The sequence below is a fragment of the Trachurus japonicus genome, chromosome 17, assembly GCF_045865225.1.
Source record: "Trachurus japonicus isolate A0001 chromosome 17, Traja_1.0".
Taxonomy (NCBI): Eukaryota; Metazoa; Chordata; class Actinopteri; order Carangiformes; family Carangidae; genus Trachurus; species Trachurus japonicus.
The window spans coordinates 5626674-5651019 of NC_140923.1; the positions used below are offsets into that span (position 1 = coordinate 5626674).

Sequence of the window (24346 nt, forward strand, 5' to 3'; positions counted from 1 at the left end):
TCTTCTGCACAACTCCACTGTAGTGTAGGGGGTAGGGTGGCCGCTTGCCAACCCCAAGGTCACTGGTTCGAATCCAAGGGAAGAACTCTTGTTATGTTATGTTGAATTCTGCTCTCCTCCCCCGCCTTCAATTGGTTACAGGTGTTTGTTATCTCCTTGATTACTCATACCAGTTTGCAGCACATCATCACATTACAATGAATGACAACAGTCTTGAAAGCAGTGTGCTCTCTGTAGCCGAGTGGCAGAGTAAAGGCTTAATGATCATAAGGTCATGGGTTCGATTCCTGCCTCAGTCATTTCTCATCATTGCTTGACTTTTGATTCCAATTATTCAGCTGTCATTGGACAGTCTTTGATTCCTCATAGTATAAAGCTCATTGTAACTCAGGTTCTCTGTGGCCGTATGGTTAGTGTGTTAGGTTACTGCTCATGAAGTTGTGGGTTCAATTCCTTCCATGGACATGTTTCTTGTATGCCATTCCGCATGTCTTTGTCAATTTATTCTGCTAATTCAGCATGGTTCAGCATTGGGTTTCAGCATTCACACGCATGTTCCGTTAGGAAATGCTGTTTCTAGTTATTTATTGTGTTTAAATGTTTAAAAATACATCTAACACAAAATTGTTTTAAAATGTAGGCCTATATGTGTTATTATTAGTGTGAATGCTGGAAGCATTCATACTATTGTTATTCGGTTCGGCCATTTTCTGCCTTTCTTCGTCATGTAACTAGTCCTTCATACTTTGTGCTATTTCAACAATTCAAATATCAAAATGTTCAGCCTTTTCGGGACAGGTGTGCTATGTCTTTTCTCTTTTCAACTATTCATACTTTTTGCAATATTCAACTATTTCTGATTTTTTTTTCCCCATAGAGAATGCATTGGAACAGTCTTGAAACTCTTCAAATCTTCTTACTTCTTTCAGCCTTTAAAGTGTCCACATACTTTCAGCTAGAGACTTCATTCAAATTCTGAGCTGAAGACAAACTTTTTAAGTATTCCTCTATGACTCAGCTTATTGATATCTTCAACAGTCTCTGATATTTGGCCGCTTTAAAATCATTACGTTTTTTGACAAAATCCAGCTTTATAATGGGTGTGTGTTGCGTCTAACGAGCAGGGCTTAGAGTGAGTGACATCATCGCTAGAGTGAGAGGGATCGAAAAAACATTCAGGATTTTTTCTGGATAAATTGCCAGCACGGCCACAAATTAAACTCTAGACACATGATTTCCTCACCGGTTTGTAGCCACACTTGTCGTGTCTCATTTGATGTGTTCAAAACAGCAGACAGACTTACAGAATTGTCTCTATGAGCCTAATTGTGCAGCTAGACCCGCTCCAGTGGCTCATCCACTTCAATATAAAAGTAGGAGCTGATTTTTTTAGAAAAACAGAAATGCCCCCCTTTTCTACCTTGCGACCCTGAGAAAAGTTTTTGCCCTACAAACATTTAATGCACATCAATGTGCTCAGGAAGGTCTCCTTGCCCCCAGTAGTCATGGCCACATTCTGATAAGAGGTACGGTTCTCTTTTTCTGGGCTGTTTTCGGAAGCTGCTCAGAGCACAAATCTCTCTGCTCTGCTCTGCTCTGTGTGCAGTTGGTCCAGCTGTAGCGGCCAGCTCGTTATCAAAGTCTATTTATAGAACAGGTCAGGTGCAGCCTGGCCGCTCGTTAAGATGTTTTTAAACACAGCCCCACACACACACATGATAAACCAGACTGACGATGACGACTGAGGATGTCCACGCACAAACACAGGCATCACACTCACACAGACAGACACACACAGATACTCACACACAGTCACACATGCACACATACACAAACAGACAAACACACAAACACAACACTGTTCCACACAGTAAAATGTAAGCAGTTAGTTGAGTCGCCATGGTAACTTCTGAGGGCAGGCTGCCAATCAATCAGATCATTAGGGAGAGAGGAGTTCTGTGGCTTTCTGCACATGTACACGCAGACAGAGAGACCGTCAGACACACACACACACACACAGGTTTTCAGCTCACATTCATCAACCTTTCAATTATTTTATACTTTTGATGTAAACATCTCCAACAATTTATATTTTTCTCATGAATTTAAGTTCAGACGTTTAGTCTTTCCAACTCTATTAATAGTAGTACAATTACAGGTGGAGCCTGGGATATAGGACGCAGCTCTTAACATCTATCTATCTATCTATCTATCTATCTATCTATCTATCTATCTATCTATCTATCTATCTATCTATCTATCTATCTATCTATCTATCTATCTATCTATCTATCTATCTATCTATCTATCTATCTATCTATAAACCCTTTGTCTCTTTTTTTCTCTCTTTTTCTTTCTTTCTTTTACTCCTTCATTTGTATTTTACATAACTTTTTTCTATCTTTCCCTCCCTATCCATCCATCCATCCATCTACCTCTTTCTATCTATCATCCCCCTCTCTCTTTTTCTTCTTTCTTTCTTTCTTTCTTTCTTTCTTTCTTTCTTTCTTTCTTTCTTTCTTTCTTTCTTTCACCCCATTTCTTTTTACTTCTTTGTTTCTTTCTGTTTTTCTTTCTACTCCTTTTCTCTTTCTATGTTTCTACCCCATTTCTTTCTTTCTTTCTACTGCTCTCTGTATATCTCTCTCTTTCATTTATCCACCCCAATTTCTTTCCTTCTTTCTTACTACCCCTCTGTCTCTTTCATTCATTCTCTATTCTCTTTATCTTCTATTATTCTGTTTTTCTTACCTTTTTCTTTCTCTATCTACCCTTCTCTCTGTGTCTTCTTTCTGTCCTTTTTCTCTTTCTTTCTTTCTTTCTCCATCTACCCTTCCCATTTTCTTTCTTTCCTTCTGTCCTTTTCTTCTTTCTTTCTTTCTTCAGCTCATTCAGCATTGTTTCAACAATTTCTTCAGCTCATTCAGCATTGTTTCAACAATTTCTTCAGCTCATTCAGCATTGCTTTCAGCATTCACACCATTTCCATTCTTGGAAATGTGGGGTGGAAAGTAACGAGTTACATTTACTCAAGTTATTGTAATTAAGTAGCTTTTTTGTGTATTTGTACTTTTTTGAGTAATTTTTAAAATCAGTACTTTTACTTTTACTTGAGTACATATTGTTGGAAGAAATTTACTTAGTTACATTTCAAATAGCTTCCGTTACAAAGTAAAAAAAATATATCAACTTGCACCGCGTCTGTGTGGGTTGTCAAAAGTAGCTACGCCGCTGCCGCCTCTCTCTCTCTCTCTCTCTCTCTCTCTCTCTCTCTCCCTTCACAGACGCACACAGCAGCAGCAGGTAGCTACACACCCCTCTCCCCCCTCACAGCTACGTGAGTTTGTGCATAACAGGGCTCGTCGCTATGTTGTCGTCTTAATATTAGCCATTAGCCGCAGCTAGCAGTTAAAAGCTGACGTTAATGATTAAAGACAACGTTATCAGGCATGGTACAGTGACCAAACGTCCTCTTTTGCCCGGACATGTCCACTTCTCACGTCCTGTCCGAGGTGTCCGGGCCTTATTTTTGTAATGAACTCATGAACATGTCCGGCTGTGTTCGGTAACGGGACCGCTGACCCTGCCAGATTAAATGACTAGACACACCGGGGCTGAAGGCCGGACTGGCGGTCCTACTCCCACCGGCCCGTTGAGTTAAATGTAGGAGCCCAGTCTGATCCATGGCCATGCTCAGAGGAACAGACAAGCAGCCCACTGCTTCAGGGCAGTTACAGTAAAGAGGCAAGTGTGTGTGTGAGAGAGAGAGAGAGAGAGAGAGAGAGAGAGAGAGAGAGAGAGAGAGAACCTACAGTAAAATACCCCCCCCCTCCCCCTCCTCCTCCTTGAGAGCAGACAGGAAAGACAGTAAAAAAAAAAGGTGTGTGTGAGTGAAAGAGGGAGAGAGAGATTTTTCTTTTCTCTTTTTATCCGTATTGAAAATGATATTGAGTATTGAATATTTTCCTTAATATCGATATTGAGTTGAAAATGTTAGTATCATGATCATGATCGTGACAACCTTAGGCCAGTAACTGCAACTGTCCATCTGATTGGCTCTGGACAACTGCAGTGTCAGAAGGTCAGAATCAAGTTGGTGCCACAGGAGCTAAAAGATGATGGAGACCAGTGTATCGATGGAGAAGGGACACATTTGGAACACAGAGACATGCACGGAGAATGTTAGTACCAATCTCTGGCCATTATAGTCCCCCGCCAAAAAAAAAAAGTAACTAAGTAACTTTTACTCTGAGTAAATTTTAAATGAACTACTTTTTACTTTTACTTGAGTAGATTTTTACACCAGTACTTTTACTTTTACTTGAGTAAAATTTCATCAAGGTAACAGTACTTTTACTTGAGTAGATTTTTTTGGTACTCTTTCCACCCCTGCTCTAGACACATGATTTCCTCACCGGTTTGTAGCCACACTTGTCGTGTCTCATTTGATGTGCTCAAAACAGCAGACAGACTTACAGAATTGTCTCAGTGAGCCTAATTGTGCAGCTAGACCCGCTCCAGTGGCTCATCCACTTCAATATAAAAGTAGGAGCAGATTTTTTTAGAAAAACAGAAATGCCCCCCTTTTCTACCTTGCGACCCTGAGAAAAGTTTTTGCCCTACAAACATTTAATGCACATCAATGTGCTCAGGAAGGTCTCCTTGCCCCAGTAGTCATGGCCACATTCTGATAAGAGGTACGGTTCTCTTTTTATGGGCTGTTTTCGGAAGCTGCTCCCAGCTCAAATCTCTCTGCTCTGCTCTGTGTGCAGGTGGCCAGCTGTAGGGGCCAGCTCGTTATCAAAGTCTATTAATAGAACAGGTCAGGTGCAGCCTGGCCGCTCGTTAAGATGTTTTTAAACACAGCCCCACACACACACATGATAAACCAGACTGACAGAGGATGTCCACGCACAAACACAGGCATCACACTCACACAGACAGACACACACAGACACTCACACACAGTCACACATGCACACATACACAAACAAACAAACACACAAACACAACACTGTTCCACACAGTAAAATGTAAGCAGTTAGTTGAGTCGCCATGGTAACTTCTGAGGGCAGGCTGCCACGCAGGTCTAATCAATCGGATCATTAGGGAGAGAGGAGTTCTGTGGCGCTTAACAGTTTTACTTTCTGCACATGTACACGCAGACAGAGAGACCGTCAGACTCACACACCCAGACACACACACAGGTTTTCAGCTCACATTCATCAGCCTCTCAATGATTTTATACTTTTGATGTAAACATCTGTTTATTTGTTAGCCATTGAAATTTGTCTTGTTGTAATTTGTTATAGGGGTGGAACCTATAACAAACCTATAATCTGTACAAGCCAACCGGCTTCGTTCCCTCCTTGCACCATTGGAATTTGTGTGCTAAATAAATAAACTCTCTAAACTCTACAACAATTTATATTTTTCTCATGAATTTAAGTTCAGGCGTTTAGTCTTTCCAACTCTATTAATAGTAGTACAATTACAGGTGGAGCCAGGACATAGGATGCAGCTTTTAACATGTGTCCTATCTATCTATCTATCTATCTATCTATCTATCTATCTATCTATCTATCTATCTATCTATCTATCTATCTATCTATCTATCTATCTATCTATCTATCTATCTATCTATCTATCTATCTATCTATCTATTTTCAAACCCTTCGTCTCTTTTTTCTCTCTTTTTCTTTCTTTCTTTTAGTCCTTCATTTGTATTTTACATAACTTCTTTCTATCTTTCCCTCTCTATCCATCCATCCATCTACCTCTTTCTATCAATCATCCCCCTCTCTCTTTTTCTTCTTTCTTTCTTTCTTTCTTTCACCCCATTTCTTTTTACTTCTTTGTTTCTTTCTTTTGTTCTGTCTTTCTTTCTACTCCTTTTCTCTTTCTTTCTTTCTTTCTTTCTACCGCTCTCTGTATATCTCTCTCTTTCATTTATCCACCCCAATTTCTTTCCTTCTTTCTTACTACCCCTCTGTCTCTTTCATTCATTCTCTATTCTCTTTATCTTCTATTATTCTGTTTTTCTTACCTTTTTCTTTCTCTATCTACCCTTCTCTCTGTGTCTTCTTTCTTTCTGTCCTTTTGTTCTTTCTTTCTTTCTCCATCTACCCTTCCCATTTTCTTTCTTTCCTTCTGTCCTTTTCTTCTTTCTTTCTTTCTTTCTTTCTTTCTTTCTTTCTTTCTTTCTTTCTTTCTTTCTTTCTTCAGCTCATTCAGCATTGTTTCAACAATTTTCTTCAGCTCATTCAGCATTGCTTTCAGCATTCACACCATTTCCATTCTTGGAAATGTTTTTTCTAGTTACCTAGTGATACAGGTGTGTGTTTTATAACGAACAAAAAAAAAAAACTAAAGGGGAGAAAATAAACATGGTCTATCATCCTCTCAAGATGGAGGATCGGGTTACCGATCGGTTACCGATCGGCACAAGCCTAGTCACAGACACTCGGAGCATTTTAATCCTATCAGTTAACGTTTTAACAAGAATCGGTTATCGGTTAAAAACAACAATGTGCATCCGTCCATACAGCTATGAAACAGACAATCATGTTCAGGACTCTTACACGATTACAAAGCTTGGTGGCTCTGAGAATTGAGTCAGAGATAAGGGAAGAGGACGGACATGTATGAAGTCTGGGTCATTGTGAACAAGGAGAACAACTGCATCCTGACAAAGAACTGCATTTGCATGGCTGCTGGGTATGTAATTTAAAATAATATCACATTAATTAATCTTAATCACTAGCTTTCCATTTGTAACCTTGTCTTCAGTCACTGTTGTTATTGTAATAAACATTGCACAACTCATTTGCTGCAATTATACAGCTGTTCCAGCGGGCATATCTAGCTTCATCACCATTCAGACTAATGTGTCTAATACATTATATTGCTCGTAATAAATCTCCGATGTACTATTTTCCTTTCTTGTTTGCCTTGAAAGGGGTGCGAGTTGACGTTGTTCTACAAAATTTGCATGTTTTGTTATTTTTTATCAAAACGGTTAGTGCAACCAACAACACAACAATACATGATCGTGGCTCTTGCTGCAGGTGACATGCGCAGTCGAACATCATCGGGGCTACAGTGACGTAGACTGATAATCTCTATGTGGACTTGGTATTTAACTGAGTTATCTACTTCAGGTAGAGGAGACGGAGCTGCTGCTGCTGCTGCTGCTGCTGCATCCAGTTGACGGCCTTCACCCATTCCCTTCACCTGTCCCTTTGAACTGCATGGAGCCGTGAGTATTGACATAATATAAAAAATATTACTATAACTATTACTATAACAACACAATCCACATAATTGTAATATCAAATTTTAGATTAACCTAACCATCAGGTCAGTTGTCTGCCACGCACCACAAGTCACTGATGAAACACACTATGTTGTTAATATGGGGTCAAGGCAGACTGTTTTACAGTAATATGATCAACATTCAATACTGACGATTAAGTACATGACGAAGATGAAGAAAATAACATTCACAGACACTACTTCTGAACAAATCGATCCATGATTATTACAAACAACTATACTCAAATTCCTTTCTGTCCTGATTTTGTGAGACTGAAACTTTAATAACACAGCCAGTCAATAAACAAAACAAAACAAAAAACGGGACAGGGCTGGCTGGAAAATGGTCTGCCAACTCTGAGATCAGAGGAGAAATTCAAATTTTTTTTTTTTAACCTTTATTTAACCAGGCGAAATCAGTTAAGAACAATATTTACAATGATGGCCTGACAAGAGGCATAAGCAATATGGCATAAGCAATATATTCAATAATATTCTAATACAGTGTTTTTGGTCATTAATGCATTTTCTCACAATCATTGAACGATCACTGATATATAGTGGTGTCTCTGGAGGAAAATGTCTCTGATTAGTTTCACATTTCTACCTCCTGACAAAAAGACAAACTCAAACATCAACACAACAAGAAATGACAAGAGGTCAAAGTCCCGCCCATAATGTTTGATTGACAGGTGATCTCTGTGCAGTGCAGAGACACAACAGCAATGAGCTTTTAGCAACAAACATGGAGAGTAAAGAAAGTGATTGTTATTTACACATCAGTGTAAATGTGAGATATCTTTGTTTCCTCAGTGAGAATAAACCTCAGTGATATAAGACGTTCTGATTTCTAGAGATAGGAACTAATCAATAACTTTTAAAACAAGATGATTGATCTCATTATTTCCAGATCTAAGCTCTCTCATTAGTTTCACATTTCTACATCAGCTTTGAATCAGATCCTGGAAAAAAGACACAAGAAAACGTATAATTGATTCTTTGGTTTAACACATGTAATCATCTCTTCATTGATTATTATCATGATATTTACACTCGGATTAAAGCTCAAAGACCTTATTAGTGAGTGGATATGGACAACAATGTTTGGTTTGACAAACACATCAATGTAAATGTGATTCTAGGTTTTTTCATTACACAATGAAAATAAAAGCCCATGCAATGGAAGATAAACAACACACAAACATCAACACAACAAGAAATGACAAGAGGTCAAAGTCCCGCCCACAATGTTTGATTGACAGGTGATCTCTGTGCAGTGCAGAGACACAACAGCAATGAGCTTTTAGCAACAAACATGGAGACTAAAGAAAGTGATGAACTAAAATTAAAGCAGAAGTAAGCGATCCGGTCGTTTTGGCTAATGCTGCGTTCCAGGCCAGCTTTTGAAACCGTAAATTACAGCTTCAAGTCACACCTTACGACTTGTAGCGTTTCAGGCAACCCACTCGTGTTTTTCCGACCTGTTTTACCTGTGAAAGTCACTATAACGGCCACTCCTAACTTCCGACCCGTGAACTCGTACCAGATCGAACTGGTATGACTTCACAGGTCGGAAAAACACGAGTTACGAGTTTCCTTGAACGCACCATAACAGTCCTCGTCCCTACGTCACCACATTCACGGCGTCCCTTGGCTGCACACACAGCCCTGCATGCCGTTCTCTCTCCTCATTGGATAAAAACTGTAGGATACGATAAATGTTTTCTCCTCGACTCAGAGCAGAGCAGAGGGACTGACAGACCCGTGTTTCGGTCCAAACACTCTATGTAAGTGATTGCTGTCGGAAGATATAACTATTTAAGACTTATATTAACACAAATATATCACTTACTTCTGCTTTAAGATTTTAACCAACTGCACCTTCAATGATCTTTGTCTATTTGAGTTTACAATACTCTGCTGTGGCTCGACGTTCAACATAAACTCCAGCATGTAGAGGCTGAGTGAATGTGGTCTGGACTCTGTGGAGGAGAGTCATGGTTTCAGAGACGCTGTAGAAGGACAGAATACCTGCTCTGTGATCCAGGTACACTCCTACTCTGGAGGACTGAGGACCTGAGACTGGAGTCTGGGTGTTGTTGAACCAAAATGTGAATCTGTTGTTGGAACAAACTAACGACCAAGATTGGTCACTTTCTCCAAACCAACTTTTTCTGCTGATATTCTTGTATGCGACTGCTACAAAAACTCTTTCTCCTCTCCTCTCCACCTCCCAGTAACAACGTCCAGTCAGACTCTCTCTACTCAGGACCTGAGGACATGTAGTGAATCTGTCTGGGTGACTAGAATAAGACTGAGCTTCACCTTGTGTTACTTTCCTGTTTCCATCAGATAATAACAGATGTGTGTTTGCTGTGTTTGGATCCAGTGTGATTTCCTGTGAATATCTTAAGAAGTCAGCTCTGGTCCTGGGCTCTGGTGGTGACAGTAAAACATCCACTTCAGTTGGTGTCAGTGAGATGTTTGTCCATGTGTCTCTCAGAAGGTCCTGTAGTTTATCTCTGAGCTCTGACACAGCTGCTGTCACATCCTCAAAGTGTCTGAGAGGACGGATATTGATGCTGGATGAGTGTGTAGATGGACTGAGTGCCGACAGTGAGGGGTAGTTGTGTAGAAACTGGGTGTGATCCTCTGTGTGTGACAGCAGCTTCAGCTCAGCATCTTTCCTCTTCAGCTCAGTGATCTCCTGCTCCAGCTTCTTCTGAAGCTCTTTGACTCCACTCACTTGAGTTTCCTGCTGGGATCTGATCTGCTGCTTCAGCTCAGAGCTTCTTTTCTCCATGAGACGGATCAGCTGAGTGAAGATCTTCTCACTGTCCTCCACTGCTTTATCAGCAGAGCCATTGATGGCCTCCACCTCCTGTTGAAGCACCTTCACATCTTTCTCTGTGTCCTGGATTCTCTGCTGGATTTTTTGTCGACTCAGCTCCAGCTCTCTCTGCCTCTCAGTCCTTTCTGCTGCAGCTGAGACTGTGTCGTGGCCTTTATGTTCATCCAGAAGGCAGACAAGACAAATACACTTCTTATCAGTGCGACAGAAAACCCTCAACACCTCATCATGATGAGGGCAGATGTTCTCCTGGAGCTTCTTGGAGGGCTCCACCAGCTTGTGTTTCTTGAACTGAAACACATCATAATGAGGCTGCAGATGTTTGTCACAATAAGAGACCAGACATTGCAGACAGGACTTGACAGCTTTGAGTTTTCTCCCAGTGCAGACATCACAGGCCACATCTTCAGGTCCAGCATAGCAGTGATCAGCAGCAGCAGCTTGGAGTTCAGTCTTCTTCAGCTCCTCCACTAAATCTGCTAACATGGTGCTTTTCACCAGCTCAGGTCTTGGTGTGAAGTTCTTCCGACACTGAGGACAGCTGTAGATTTTCCTCCCATCCTCTCCATCCCAGTGGGTTTTAATACAGCTGAAGCAGTAGCTGTGTCCACAGGGAATAGTCACTGGATCCTTCAGTAGATCCAGACAGATGGAACAGCAGAATTTCTCTTGATCCAGCTGATTTCCTTGCTGCGCCATTTCACTGCCCGAGAGTCTCTGTCCAACAGTTTCACTTTCTCTGAACAGAAACAGTCTCTGTCACTGAAGAAAAACTGATCTCTGCTGCTTCAGCTGCTACAGTGAGTCAAACTCATCACCTCGTACAGTTCACTACATGTTGTCTCCACCCGTCCTCATACTTATAGATCTGTGAAGGGAGGGAACCAGGAAATATGTTGACAGGGTGGAGCTTGATGAGAGTTGAAGCAGGAAGAGACGGAGGTGTCTTTCAGTCGTTACAATATGAGGATCAGTTTGTGAGAGACAGAGAGTGTTAACTGTTTACTGTCCTTTACAACATACAGTAGGAATTATGAGCCAGGTCAAAGAGTTTCAGTGATATTATTGACATTATACAACATGTAGCCTACAGCAAAGTAAAAGAAAAACAAAGCAGAGGGAGGAGAGTGTGTCTTATCTGATGTCCAGTTATTTGTATAAACTTTATTGCATGTTTAGCTGCAGACAGGCTGCTGTTATAGTGGAATGACTGAGCTCTGACACAGCAGGTATGAAGCACTTAAAGGTGCTTAAGGTGCAAATGAACAAACAAACAAAAACATAATTTTACTTCCAGTGCTGTAAAAAATACATCCTGCTTTGTTTTGATGGTCTGGATCCTGGGACACGTTTTGTGAGTGTGAACCATGAAGTGCATTTATGATCTGGTCTGATGTGGACTTGGTGGGAACTGAATCCCATCATCAGCATTGAACTCCCTGTGATGTGGCGCCACCTACAGCACAGCAGAGGTGTTGATTTGTTCACAGATGCATCACATGTAACTAGTTCATATTAAATGATCAAGATTTCCCCCACACCAATCAATCAATAATCGGTTTCTGCAGTTTTCACTAGTAGTTCGAGGATGATGGAGATGTAAAGTAATTTTTCTCTGTTTCCACTCTGATGGGAAATCCAATCAGACACTGGAAGTAAAATGTTTCTGTTAAAATATATTTACGGGTCAAACTGAGATTTCCATGCATAGTTTGATGACCTGCTGCACGTTGTGGTCAAATTAGATTAGATTAGAAAACTTTATTGATCCCCAAGGGGAAACTGCTTTGCCACCCAATAAAAACACATACATCCACTTAACAAACAATACAAACAGTTCCATACCATTGCACAAAACTTATCAACATGATTGGATACTTCATATGACAGAGTAGGCTGCTCAAAGTAAATCCCTCGGGTACATAAATGTTTCATGAACAAAAAAAATTACAAATAAATCTGTAAAAGGAAAAAAATACAAAATTAAATGTTTTCTACTCTCTGATCTCCATTGTCAACCATCCAACCTGCAGTGTAGTGTTTTAAACATTAACAAACATCTGATTGATTTGATTGATTGATTTTCATTCTGGTTGTCGTGTGTGGAATTCTGAGTAATGTAGCTGGATGAATGATACAGCATCACAGTGAATGTTATAGGTTTGTTGTGGCAATTATAATTCTGGGAGATTTTGTTTGAGCTTTAGTTTCAGTTCAGAACATTTTCATTGATATCACATGATTTTTACCGCCATTTATAAGCAACATCAGTGTTTTATTATTAACTACAATGTTGGAATAAGATATAAGGGCGTTGTAAGTGTACAAACTGATAACAAATGGTAAAGTCATGTATGACAAGTGGACTTTTAATAATAACATATGACATTAATTACACTCAAAGTATCTGTAGTGCCCTTCTTGTACCAATAAGATGGGCACGGTGGCTGGTCTTCGGTGTTCGGACGCGTGCGTGTGCGGTAAAGCAATGAGTGCCCAAAACGTGGTTACACTAGTAAAAACAACATTTATTATGACAAATACCTCGTTCGTAGTGGCAGTCAGGACACAAAAGCGACACATCAAACACGGTCAAAAACTGTGTGCCTTGGACCAGCAACACCTGGCACTGATTGCCCTGGGTTTAAATCACCCCCGCGACCCGGAAGTGCGTGACGCCACTTCCGGTGTCAACGGAGGTTATCACAATAAAACCGCCACATAAAGAACAACAAAATAAAGGCTAAAATGGCTCCTACAGTATCAGTGAAGAATTGATTTTTAACCAAAGCCTTGAGGTGTGGCTGAAGCTCTGACAGAGTTTAATCAAGAGGACGATGAGTTAATCAAAGATCAGACTCATATTCTGATAAACACATAAATAAATACTTTAAATGCCCCTGTGTGTTTGTAGCTAAGCTGTGGTGTTAAAAACCATTTATTAAGTGTAAAGCAGAAGTAAAACAGACTGGTGTCTCTCTGATGTAGTTTTTATTCATTTATAAATAACTCAGTTTTGGTATTTCCTGACTGACTGAGACATTAAAGACCCATTCATAATCAATTGGATAAAAATACCCTGAATCCAAAGATGGAAACGTATCAATAACTTTTAAAACAAGATGATTGATCTCATATTTCCAGATCTAAGCTCTCACATTAGTTTCACATTTCTCCATCAGCTTTGAATCAGATCCTGGAACAAAGACACAAGAAAAGACTGGATTGATTCTTTGGTTAAAACAGTTTTATTGATGATGTGAAGCTTCAGTTTGTTCACACATTGATCAGTGAAGTCTGTTCAATGACTCTTGTTCAGTGATGTCATGAACACATGGATCAATCATCTCTTCATTGATTATTATCATGATATTTACACTTTGATTAAAGGTCAAATACCTGATTAGTGAGTGGATTTGAACAACAATGTTTGATCTGACAAACACAAATATCCAACAAACATTTAGAGCTCAGAGAAGTTTCTATTTTCATGTGGAGAAATGTGAGTTTAGGTAAAGAAACATCATCATGAGCAGTGATCTCCTCCACGGCTCCAGCTCCACCTCAACAAACTCAAACATCAACACAACAAGAAATGACAAGAGGTCAAAGTCCCGCCCACAATGTTTGATTGACAGGTGATCTCTGTGCAGTGCAGAGACACAACAGCAATGAGCTTTTAGCAACAAACATGGAGACTAAAGAAAGTGATGAACTAAAATACAGATTTTAACCAACTGCACCTTCAATGATCTTTGTCTATTTGAGTTTACACAACTCTGCTGTGTCTCCATCATCACCAGCCCAAACTCCAGCGTGTAGAGGCTGAGTGAATGTGGTCTGGACTCTGTGGAGGAGAGTCATGGTTTCAGAGACGCTGTAGAAGGACAGAATACCTGCTCTGTGATCCAGGTACACTCCTACTCTGGAGGACTGAGGACCTGAGACTGGAGTCTGGAAGTTGTTGAACCAAAATTCATAACTGTCGTTGTCACAACGTAACATCCAAGACTTGTTATTGAATCCAAACCAACTTTCTCCCCCTGCTCTGCTGATATTCTTGTATGCGACTGCTACATAAACTCTTCCTCCTCTCCACTCCACCTCCCAGTAACAACGTCCAGTCAGACTCTCTCTACTCAGGACCTGAGAATATGAAGTAAATCTGTCTGGGTGACGAGAATAAGACTGATCTTTACCTCTTGTTACTTTTCTGTTTCCCTCAGATAATAACAGACGTGTGTTTGCTGTGTTTGGATCCAGTGTGATTTTCTGTGAATATCTTAAGAAGTCAGCTCTGGTCCTGGGCTCTGGTGGTGACAGTAAAACATCCACTTGAGTCTCTGTCAGTGAGATGTTTGTCCATGTGTCTCTCAGAAGGTCCTGTAGTTTATCTCTGAGCTCTGACACAGCTGCTGTCACATCCTCAAAGTGTCTGAGAGGACGGATATTGATGCTGGATAAGTGTGTAGATGGACTGAGTGCTGACAGTGAGGGGTAGTTGTGTAGAAACTGGGTGTGATCCTCTGTGTGTGACAGCAGCTTCAGCTCAGCGTCTTTCCTCTTCAGCTCAGTGATCTCCTGCTCCAGCTTCTTCTGAAGCTCTTTGACTCCACTCACTTGAGTTTCCTGCTGGGATCTGATCTGCTGCTTCAGCTCAGAGCTTCTTTTCTCCATGAGACGGATCAGCTGAGTGAAGATCTTCTCACTGTCCTCCACTGCTTTATCAGCAGAGCCATTGATGGCCTCCACCTCCTGTTGAAGCACCTTCACATCTTTCTCTGTGTCCTGGATTCTCTGCTGGATTTGTTGTCGACTCAGCTCCAGCTCTCTCTGCCTCTCAGTCCTTTCTGCTGCAGCTGAGACTGTGTTGTGGCCTTTATGTTCATCCACAGAGCAGAGATAACAGATACACTGCTGATCAGTGCAGCCAAACATCTTCATCACCTCATCATGACGAGAGCAGATGTTCTCCTGGAGCTTCTTGGAGGGCTCCACCAGCTTGTGTTTCTTTAATGCTTCATAATGAGGCTGCAGATGTTTTTCACAGTATGAGGCTGAACACGTCAAACAGGACTTGACAGCTTTGAGTTTTCTCCCAGTGCAGACATCACAGGCCACATCTTCAGGTCCAGCATAGCAGTGATCAGCAGGAGCAGCTTGGAGTCCAGTCTTCTTCAGCTCCTCCACTAAATCTGCTAACATGATGTTTTTCACCAGGTCAGGTCTTGGTGTGAAGTTCTTCCTACACTGAGGACAGCTGTAGATTTTCTTTCCATCCTCTCCATCCCAGTGGGTTTTAATACAGTTGAAGCAGTAGCTGTGTCCACAGGGAATAGTCGCTGGATCCTTCAGTAGATCCAGACAGATGGAACAGCAGAATTTCTCTTGATCCAGATGAACTCCTTTCTGCGCCATTTCACCTTCCGAGAGTCTCTATCCAACAGTTTGACTTCCTCTGAACAGAAACAGTCAACGACTCTGAAGGAAAACTGATCTCTGCTGCTTCAGCTGCTGCAGTGAGTCAGACTCATCGTCTCCTACAGTTCACTACATGTTGTCTCCACCCGTCCTCATACTTACAGATCTGTGAAGGGAGGGAACCAGGAAATATGTTGACAGGGTGGAGCTTGATGAGAGTTGAAGCAGGAAGAGAGGGAGGTGTCTTTCAGTCGTTAACATGATTATCAGTTTGTGACTGCATGTTAACTGTTTACTGTCCTTTACAAAACGCAGTAAGAATTATGAGCCAGGTCAAAGAGTTTCGGTGATATTATTGACATTAAACAGTAAAGTAAGCTTAGACATAGGACAAGATGGTGTTTATCCCATGTACTTTAAGGGTCTTCTGGACAGTGTTGGTGTAAAGCCAACCTCTAGCATAATTCAAGGACACATCATAATTTGTGTAGCTCAGTGTCATCTGGTGTTTCGGCCTTTTAATCACAATACACCCTCTGCTAAAGGAAGGCAGGCTGATCAGACCTGGGTGTTTGTCACTAATTCTTTGGGGGCCCAGCTGGGGTCTTTCCTCTGCAGCCACAGCCACTGACTGCAGTGCTCCGCAGTGCCGGATGTCTCATTAATGCTGTGGGCTTGGATGCAGATCCCCAGGCTTTTAGGAGCTCAATGGTCGATGTTGCAACGAAGCCTGGGCAACCAACCTCTATTGGGATGACTTTTGTCCTCCAGCCTCGCTGTTTTGCATCCCACTTTAGCTCAGTGTGCCGCAGCCTCTTCCTCCTGTGAGATTCATCCGTGGGATCCTCTCATGGTACTGTTAACTAGACGGTGTGCAGTGTGTTGGACCAAATTACCAGGTCTGGTCTGAAGGTGGAGGTGACTATTGTGATTTGCATTTCCCAGTGACGTGTTCCTTCCAGCTGTCCATTCCTGGTCAGTAATGGAGTGTTTCGTTGTCTTTGCTCTCCGTCTCGAACAAAGGATGATGTTGGGGATATTCTAGAGGGTGAGAAATTGGTGGCTGCTCTTTTTACCTCAATATATGCGGCCAGGGATTTTAGTGCTCACCTTGCGTTGAGTTGAGCAGTGGGTAAGGGGTTAGTGTGCAGCATGCAGGATCTTTGCCTAGCCACTGGTGGAGGTTTGTGGGTGAGGGAAGGACGTTGTATGTTGCTCTGATTACCCGCAAATCTTTCCAGCTGATCTTTGCTTTTTTCCACACTTTCCCATTTCATCCAGTGGCCTTGGCGGGCTTGTGAGAATGCCTTTGCCCATCTCGTGGCTTCTTCCTGGCCCCAGACTTGCAAGAACCACCAGCTTTCACCATTCTGATGGGGTTGCCTTTTTCCACAAAGGTCTGTCCTGAGAAAGGCCCAGCCCTCCTCTTCCTTGTTGGACATGGCCCATAATCTCAGTGTGCTGATTTAGCCTCTCTCCATTTTCTGAACTGCTGTGATGGGGATATCGACGACTGTCAGTGGCCACAGTAGACAAGGACACAGACCACACTGGAGGCACCCGAGCTTTAGTTTTTCGGGGATTAGGGGTGATTTATTTTCTCAAGGTCCCTTCCAACGTCCTGCTTTAGTTGCTTAACCTTTTCACCATCTTTGAGGCTTGCATTATAACATCTCCGCAGGCTTTTAATGGATTTTTCAGATATAGTTGGTATCGGTTCGTTTTGAATGAAAAAATTTTGATCTGACAGTTTACACCTTGTGATGGAGATGCTTCTTGATTTGGCTGGTTTAATCTTCATCTTGGCCCATCCGTCTGGTGCATGGTGTTGTTTTGGTGAGGGTTATTATGTCGTCCATTGGTGTTAGCCGGACTCCAGACTTTAGCCACTTTCCACCCACGACTCATTTTGAAGCTCTAATTATCACCTCCATCGCCATGTGGTGAATGCTAGTGGAAATATTGTGCAGCCAGCCATGATGCCAATTTCAAGACTTGGCCACATGGTGACAAAATCATATGTGGAGAAGAACTGCAGGTTCTGGAAATAGGTCTTAACCAAGTCTGTGATTGGCTCCGTTACTCTGAAGAAATTGAAGGCCTGCCTTATACTCACCAGAAGCTGCCTTCATCAGCTCTTGTTAACCATTTCCATGTTTTTCCATATTCCGTGTTGTAAATTGTTTTCCTTGTGTGTATACAACATCTGTCACGTCTTCCCGTCCTGGGTGAGGGATCCCTCCTCTGTTGCTGACCCTGAGGTTTCTCTAACTTTTTCCCTGTTAAAAGGTTTTCTTGGGGGTTTTTCCTCAGTGGATAAGAAGATCTTGCCTTCAACACTGACTGATAAGCCGGAGCTGGCTGATGTTTGTGGACAGAGCAGAGGTATCTCATTTCCAGTTATTTGTATAAACTTTATTACATGTTTAGCTGCAGACAGGCTGCTGTTACAGTAGAATGAGATAATTCATTCAGCTTCAAGTGCTCTGCAGTGATAAGTGTAAAAAGAAACCCCAGAGGAATCAGAAAAGACCAGAATGCTGAGCAGCTTCATGCGGCTGTATCCAGCTAAAGCTCTTTATTCATATTTTAAAAGAGGTTCAGGAGACACTGTGAGACAAAGGAAAGGCTTGTAGCATTTCATTGGTTCTTTGTTTTCTACATGTAAATATCTGTGGGCCGTGTGGATCTTAAGGCACAAGATAAATGAAGAAGACGGAGGAGACAAACCGTCTTACAAGGACACACTCCACCCCAGAGGCATCGCTGTCACATCCAACAGCTCACACACATACATTGGTTTTTAATTACTTACAAAATCAAACGCACACAGAGACAAAGAGCGCGACAGCTGGAAAACACTGAATACAAATTAAAATACATTAAATGCATAACACCACAGTTTACAGACAGAAATGTAAAACACTTCCTTGATGCTTGATGTGGAAACAAACAAGGCAAAGGTCTGTATGTTTTATGTTTTTAAAGGTCACACTGGCCCCCTCCGTGTCAACACACAGTCGCTGCTCTTTGGCCGCACAGGAAACTAATGCATTCATCTAGTGTTTGATAATGTGAACAGTTTCATCTGTGCCTTTGTTACTGACAGAAATCTCTTCTGAGCGAGTGCTGGAGAGTCGACGATTCATAAAATGTGCAACAACAATGTGAATGTGATTGGCAACACTGGTCTAAGTGCTGGATTCACAGCACAACAAACCCAACATGTTGAAAATGACACTTCATGATGAATTAAGACTAAAGTTGAGCCATGAACAAAATGTGAACAACGATCATATATATATTAAAAAAACTAAACAATAAAAACAGTTCTTTGTTGAGAAAATGTCACCAAATTGAGTTGTAAAGCTTCTTTCTAATTCTTCAGTGAGTTTGTAGGAATCTGGTGAAAACTGACAGTCTCTTTGTGCTGCGTTCATTCAGCTCAGTGTTTGTGCAAACTGACAATCATCATGTAAAAGCAGGAAATACTGGTCACATACACACAAACACACAGACTGTGTGAGGTGGAATTACATGAAGTGAATTCAGGAGAACAACATTTCTACAGCACTCAGTCACGTCACACTCTCCACGCTGCTGCGCTCCATTTCTAGAAAGCTGGAAGACTTTTAATGTGAAAATCAGACAGGAAGTGTTGAGTTTTCTTGACCGTAGCTTCTTTTTAATTTCTTTCTTTGCCTCCCTGACAGAGGAAGTTTTCAAAATCAAAGTTTTGTTTCTAATACAGGAACATGGTCCAAGTAAAAGTAATATACTGAGAAGCCACTGTGTGTGAACATAACTCTACCACTGGAGGGCGCAATAGATTTTACACAGGTCTACACATGTTGGCTTAAGATGAATGAAATAAATATTGATAATTGAATCATTTAATTTGAAAAACAGTTCAATTTCATGTAGAAATCAGCTTCAAGTAGTAGTAATATGTTGAGTACGTAGATTAATGGTCATTGTAGTTAGTTTAGCTTAGCATAAAGAACAGAATTAGGGAAAAGCAGCTAGCCTGGTTTCTGTCTGAAGCTAAGATAAAAAATGGACCAATCAGCAGCTCTGAAGCTCATTCAATAACATGTCACATCTCGCTTGTTTAATTCAAAGTTGATTAAATTAGTGTGTTGGCCGGGTGCAGGGACTTCTGGGAGTTTTAATGTCGCCAACAAACAGTCCAGCACACACAAGACCACGATTACTTTTTGGACTTAATGAGGTGCAAATCAAGCAAATGAGTAGTAACGTGTTAATTATTGAGCTGATCATGATGAAGGCAGCTGATGTGGTGAAAAATCAAAGCCAGGATATCAAAGCATTCTGTTCGGTAAACTGAGATATATTTTGTCAAGACTTAAACTTTTACATTTTCAATGTAGAAAAACATTTAGACTTTTTTTTTAATTTGAGCTGAAATTGTCTGATAAAACTTTGGGAGGATTTAAACTTTCAGGATTAAATTACAGCTAAGGGCGCAGATGATCCCCGACCAGATTTAAAACCAACAAACTAACAAATAAATTGTGCAAAAATTCAGTTGAAAAACGAACAAACATACATTGGCCTCATGTCAGTGTAACAGCAAATATATGAACAGATTGTGAAGCTGAAGAAACTTGGTGCTCGCATCATATTGAACCAAATCTCCGTATCTTTCCACTTCCTGTCACATGACTCATAAAAACATCATTACCGTGGATTAAAGCCAGAGTTCAGCGTGTTACCAAATCACATACAAACACTCGTCTTTTCTCTTTGGTGACATCTTTGCCTGCGCCAAAACATTTCTGATTAAAAAAACAAAAAAAAAGATAAAATTACAAACAATCATTTGGCCAAGTCATAGACCACACCCCTCTCTCTCGCTCTCTCTCTCTCGCTCTCATTTGTGCAGCGCCACTTTACATTATTTACAAACTTGTTCATCGTCGTTTGTGACGGAAACTGGAGGCAAGAAAACGCAGCGACAGCACGAGAAATAAAAAAAAACAAACAACATAGAAACAAGAGAGACATTAATATTTTATCTATAAACACGGACTCTTCCATAGCTGTATATAATGTCCTATATAGTTGTGTTTACTCCCTTTAGTCAATCACACTCACTCACTTGTTAAAGGGGAGGTTTGCCTTGCGACTGATGTGATTAAATGAAAGTTAAAAGCTGCTTTTCTGTTTCCTTTTTTTCAACAGTTACAAGTGATGATGAGAGGAAGATGGCGACATCATGATAATGGTGATAATGATGATGGTGGTGGTGGAGGCGGTGGTCTTCTATAGCTGGTGGGGCTTGGCCAGGCCGTCGTCACTCAGCTCATACCTGCAGGAGGAGAGCCACGTTGATGGATGAATTATTGACACGTTTAATCCTTTTATCAATGTTCCTCCTTTTACTGTTTATTATTTACTGCATTTGTATCCTGTTTCATTTCCTCCTGAACTTAAAGTATCATCAACTGTTTCAGTTTCTCCTCTTTAATATCACATTAAAGGGATAGTAGCATTTTTTTAAAGTGGGGTTGTATGATCTACAAATAGCCTCTAAGTACTTTAATTGCAGTAGAAGACTCTCTACACTCCTCCCGTTAGCAACGCCAGCCCATAGCCCTGCCCAGAGATTTACAACATACATTGTTGTGAATGGACCCAAAGAAACGGCCTATTTTCGTGGCCTAAAAGAGGTTTTACCCGAAAAAAAAATACACAGTTCCATTGTTCACTATAATATAATTTTTTCCAGTCCTTCAAAGTGCAGGAAAAACGCAGTTTTTATTTGGACCTAACCAACTCACGTATCTCTCCGGCCCAGGATTTGCGCCCGCCGATCAGCAGTTGGTTAGGTCCAAATAAAAACTGTGTTTTTCCTGCACTTTGAAGGGCTGGAAAAAAATATATTATAGTGAACAATGGAACTGTGGTTTTTTTTTTCAGGTAAAACCTCTTTTAGGCCGTGAAAATAGGCCGTTTCTTTGGGTCCATTCACAACAATGTATGTTGTAAATCTCTGGGCTGGGCTATGGGCTGGCGTTGCTAATGGGAGGAGTGCAGAGAGTCTTCTACTGCAATTAAAGTACTTAGGGGCTATTTGTAGATCATACAACCCCACTTTAAAAAATGCTACTATCCCTTTAAATGTTGCTTCTAGTTGTTGTCATTTTCTCCAGTGAAATAAATCAGAGCTAACAAAACACACAGAGCAAGAACTTTCTCCATCTAATGAGTTGAATCAGTTCCTGTCAGAGCTTCACACATGTGTAACATAGAGTTCAAAGTGACTGACCACTGTGTCCAACCCTTGGTGATGTCATCATGAGTCAGATCCACCAGGACCTGATGGACAACAACACAAGAACAAATACAAAGTGAAGCTGATGTTTTAGTGGCCAAAACATCAACATTAAACATCTGGACATTTCTCACAGCGTGAAGACATCAAGTCCGTACCTTTCCCAGAAGGCCTTTGTGTTTGGAGAGCAGGCCTCCGCCGTTCTTCACGGCCACGTCCAGAGTCCGTCTGTGCAGCTCGACGAGGGAAACACTGAACTCAAAGCTGGACAGAGACAGAGACAGAGGACAGAGGACACCACGTTCAGTCGGCTTTCATCAAAAACAAAACTAACCCAGAGCAGGAAGAGGAGCCGGACTCACGTCTGATCATAAACGGGGTTCAGGGTTTTCTTGTAAGTGTGAGTTTTCCTCCTGCCCGACCGCCGCTTGTCAGGGAGCAGGTAGAGGCGGACGTACGGGTCTGAGCCCTGTTCAGTGAACGCGATCAGGTTTCTGCAGCTGTGAACCACCACGATGAGCTTGTTCCTCTGAGAGCTGTGTCTGATGGTCAGCTGGACCTCGCCCAGCGGGAAGTGACTCGGCCCTGAACCGCTGCAGAGAGGAGGAGAGAGAGAGAGACAGCAGCGTTAAATCAGCAGCTGTGGACAAGTGTCTCCAGGAATGAGCTGATAATTTGCAGTCCTGTGCAAAGGTTCAAGGCAGAATGCTGATCCATCATGCAATACTGTCAGGGAGGGGCGTCTGATTGGCCCCAAACCAGAGATGGGGACTCGAGTCATTGTGACTTGGACTCGAGTTGACTCAAGTCGCTGTTTTAATGACTTGTGACTTGATTTAACAAAAGATACAAGACTTGAGACTCGACTCGGACTTGGACGTTAAAGACTCGGGAGTGTTGTTCATTTCATTCCTTCCACCGCTAGATTTCCTACCGCCACCAGCTCACAAGTCTGTTTTTTTTCTCTCTCTGGCTTTTTATGCATTTATTTTGAAAGGACAGCTGGAGGGAGACAGGGAGGGGGAGAAGAGAAGAGCGAGAGGGGGGAATGACATGCAGCAAAGGGGCCGCCGGGTGGAACTGAACCCAAGGTCGTTGCAGCGGGCATTGCTCTACCAAGTGAGACAGAAGACGCTTATGGCTCAGCGTATTTAATCAGAGATTCTATCGAGCGTTGCAGTGACGGTGAGAGGCCTGGCGCTGCTTCAGTCGGGGCAGATGCTTTATAACAGTCACCGTTACCATTACTAGGGATGTCCCGATCCGATATTGATATCGGATTAATGTCCGATATCAGCCAAAAAAACGAATATCGGATTATATCGGACTGCATCTAAAATCTCCGATATAAACGCTCCGATAAAAGCAGTCCATTATTCCGCTCCAGCACTTCTGTCCCATATGAATAGGTGACTCTCGTTCACACTCCAACACAGTAGGTGGCGGTAATGCACCTTAATGTTGGTGCGCCGCCGCCAGAGAAGAAGAGCGGCCGGCTCCAGCATGCAGAGATCACATGATCACAACAACAACAGCGTGTGTGCGATATATCCAAGGTGCGACTGTAGCAAGGATAAGTGATGTCGGCTGTGTGGCACGTAGGACACACACACACACACACACACACACACACACACACACACACACACACACGTCGCGCTTGCCCGCTAATAAACGGTAAATGCGCTATAAAGCCAGAATTATATTAACAATGCTAATTTCTGTTAGCCCGTCTATGGCGTTTTACATTATACGTTAGCATTAAGCTAGCGGGCTTTATGCTTAGTTGTGACACTGGCTGTGTGTTTTGAACGTTGTTTCAAACTATGTGGGTTTGATTAAACATCTTTGATGCTTAAATATTGCAGCTTAATATATTGCTTTACTCCTCTTTTTATTTTATGTGGGCCATTTTTACTGTAGGGCAGGCTATAATCTTCAATTTGGAGTGACAAATAAAACCTTGAAGCAAGAAGATTTTGCCTTTTGTTTGACATTGATGTACATACAGTAATTCAATAACAGTTGTAAATAAGGTTTATTTTTTAATATTTTACAGTTCAAAAGTAAGCTCACTACTGTCTGTCCCATAGAATAACATGGCAGCAGCAGCCTGTCAGTCAGCAACAGGAGGACTCTCCTTTGTATTAGAAAATATAAATAATCGTTTTTTTTCACCACCCCTAATATCGGATCAATATCGGTATCGGGCCGATATTGAAGGCTGCAATATCGGTATCGTATCGGAAGTGAAAAAGTGGTATCGGGACATCCCTAACCATTACCATACCAACGAGCTAACATGTCCTTCTTAGTTTATGATCTCCGTTCCTTCAGTCACATGTTCTCACTACTCGCTGTTCTGTTGTCAATAAACACACACAGAGATAACACTGCAACCCAACTACACAGCTGTTAGATGATTGGCTGTTTGCCTGTCACCCGTAGCATCCAGGGATGTT

At 41.6% G+C, this 24346-nt stretch overlaps 3 protein-coding genes across 8 annotated transcripts in view; all 3 read right to left on the reverse strand.

Annotated features, from left to right (window-relative positions):
• Positions 1-9211: 9211 nt before the first annotated feature.
• Positions 9212-11380, reverse strand: LOC146969859 (tripartite motif-containing protein 16-like). The gene has a single exon (XM_085804563.1). It carries the CDS (start codon positions 10862-10864, stop codon positions 9212-9214), a length of 1653 nt encoding a protein of 550 aa, XP_085660689.1. The 5' UTR covers positions 10865-11380.
• A 2242-nt stretch (positions 11381-13622) lies between these two features.
• Positions 13623-15722, reverse strand: LOC146969860 (tripartite motif-containing protein 16-like). Its single transcript, XM_085804073.1, has one exon. It carries the CDS (start codon positions 15581-15583, stop codon positions 13925-13927), a length of 1659 nt encoding a protein of 552 aa, XP_085660199.1. The 5' UTR covers positions 15584-15722; the 3' UTR covers positions 13623-13924.
• Positions 15723-18131: 2409 nt separating this feature from the next.
• Positions 18132-24346, reverse strand: part of esyt2a (extended synaptotagmin-like protein 2a) — a 70396-nt gene continuing 64181 nt past the window's right edge. For 5 of the 6 annotated variants that reach the window (XM_085805384.1, XM_085805383.1, XM_085805382.1 and 2 more), the window contains 4 exons: positions 22247-22477; positions 22043-22148; positions 21879-21928; positions 18132-20918 (listed from right to left, as the gene is read on the reverse strand). In XM_085805384.1, the coding sequence (XP_085661510.1) occupies positions 20873-20918; positions 21879-21928; positions 22043-22148; positions 22247-22477 (433 nt within the window). In that variant the 3' untranslated portion in view covers positions 18132-20872. The remainder of the gene's footprint in view (positions 20919-21878; positions 21929-22042; positions 22149-22246; positions 22478-24346) is intronic. The other variant, XR_015038091.1, reaches the window with a different exon arrangement.

Bases quoted from the DNA above. Each gene is read 5' to 3' on its own strand.
- LOC146969859 (XM_085804563.1), bottom strand. From the start codon at position 10,864: ATGGCGCAGCAAGGAAATCAGCTGGATCAAGAGAAATTCTGCTGTTCC.
- LOC146969860 (XM_085804073.1), bottom strand. From the start codon at position 15,583: ATGGCGCAGAAAGGAGTTCATCTGGATCAAGAGAAATTCTGCTGTTCC.